Source organism: Pteropus vampyrus, unplaced genomic scaffold, assembly GCF_000151845.1.
Source record: "Pteropus vampyrus isolate Shadow unplaced genomic scaffold, Pvam_2.0 Scaffold81, whole genome shotgun sequence".
Classification (NCBI taxonomy): domain Eukaryota; kingdom Metazoa; phylum Chordata; class Mammalia; order Chiroptera; family Pteropodidae; genus Pteropus; species Pteropus vampyrus.
This window is the reverse complement of record NW_011888862.1, coordinates 5,362,985-5,364,076: the sequence shown is the minus strand read 5'-3', so window position 1 is coordinate 5,364,076 and position 1,092 is coordinate 5,362,985. Positions and strand designations below refer to the sequence as shown.

Below are 1,092 nucleotides of genomic sequence, written 5' to 3'. Positions count from 1 at the left end.
ATGCCCGATAATCAGTGCAGGTGCTCCATGTGCGATTAGGTCTACATCTACATCTTTTTCCATGGAGCTTTTGTGCAGGTGGCTTATCGCACACGCTGGCTTTTTCGCCTCGCTTTCACCTAGTTGCCCCGTGGGCTCCCTGGGGCCCTGCTTTTCATCTATTGTCTGTTTAATTGTGGCTTTACCCAAGGTGAGAGTCAGTTAAAACTTATGGCAATTCAAGAGTCCAGGGTACTGATGCTTTGAAGTAAATTGCTATTAATATTAAAAATTGCCGTTTTAAAGTCCCTTTTTTTATGTGGTATATGATGAGTTTGGAAAAGCTAAATCTTGAAGACAGAATTTCAGTAAGCATTTGAAAAAATACCATGATAGGATACCGGAATTTTTCTGACACATTTTCAAGGATATAATTGAATCGTTAAGTTTTCACATCAAAATAATGAAATGGTGATAGACTATGGCTTATAAATAAGTGTCTTAGAAGCTTTTTAATAAAATGCGTCCCTCTTTGAAAAATAATATGGAAGCAGATTTAAAATTTTTACATTGCCTTTGTATTCCAGGTGAAGTGTTTGTCTTAAATGATGGTGGAGAAGTTGATTTAGACCTTGGAAATTATGAAAGGTTCTTGGATATTAATCTGTATAAAGATAACAACATCACCACTGGGAAGATATATCAGCATGTGATTAATAAAGAGAGGCGTGGTGACTACCTGGGGAAAACAGTACAAGGTATTATATTCCACAAATGTTAGGGAGCCCTGTGTGCTAAGCACCCACACCCTGCTCAAAATACACAGGACAATGACAAGGTCCCTGCACTCTACAAGTTCTAATCCTTTTCAAATCCCTGTGTTCTTTTCATTTTCCTCAAAGGTGTCAAGTTCATCTTCCATGGTTCTGATGGTATTCATCAGTCTTTTTCTTTTTTACTAATGCTGTCGTTTCCCTTAGTCCATATATCTGTCTGTCTTTGTCTCTTTCTCTCTAGCTTTTATTTATAAAGTTCATCTTTTTTCATCTTTATTCATCTTTTTTACCTGATCGGAGTGCAGTTTTTTGTTTGTTTTTGTCTGACTTTTATTTA

General features: G+C 36.6%; 1 protein-coding gene across 5 annotated transcripts in view; it reads left to right on the top strand.

Moving 5' to 3' along the window:
* Nucleotides 1-1,092, top strand: part of CTPS2 (CTP synthase 2) — a 93,057-nt gene that overhangs the window by 11,606 nt on the left and 80,359 nt on the right. For 4 of the 5 annotated variants that reach the window (XM_023532310.1, XM_023532309.1, XM_011362984.2 and 1 more), the window contains one exon: nt 567-737. The exons of the other annotated variant lie outside the window; for it this stretch is intronic. In XM_023532310.1, the coding sequence (XP_023388078.1) occupies nt 567-737 (171 nt within the window). The remainder of the gene's footprint in view (nt 1-566; nt 738-1,092) is intronic. 5 annotated transcript variants of the gene reach the window in all.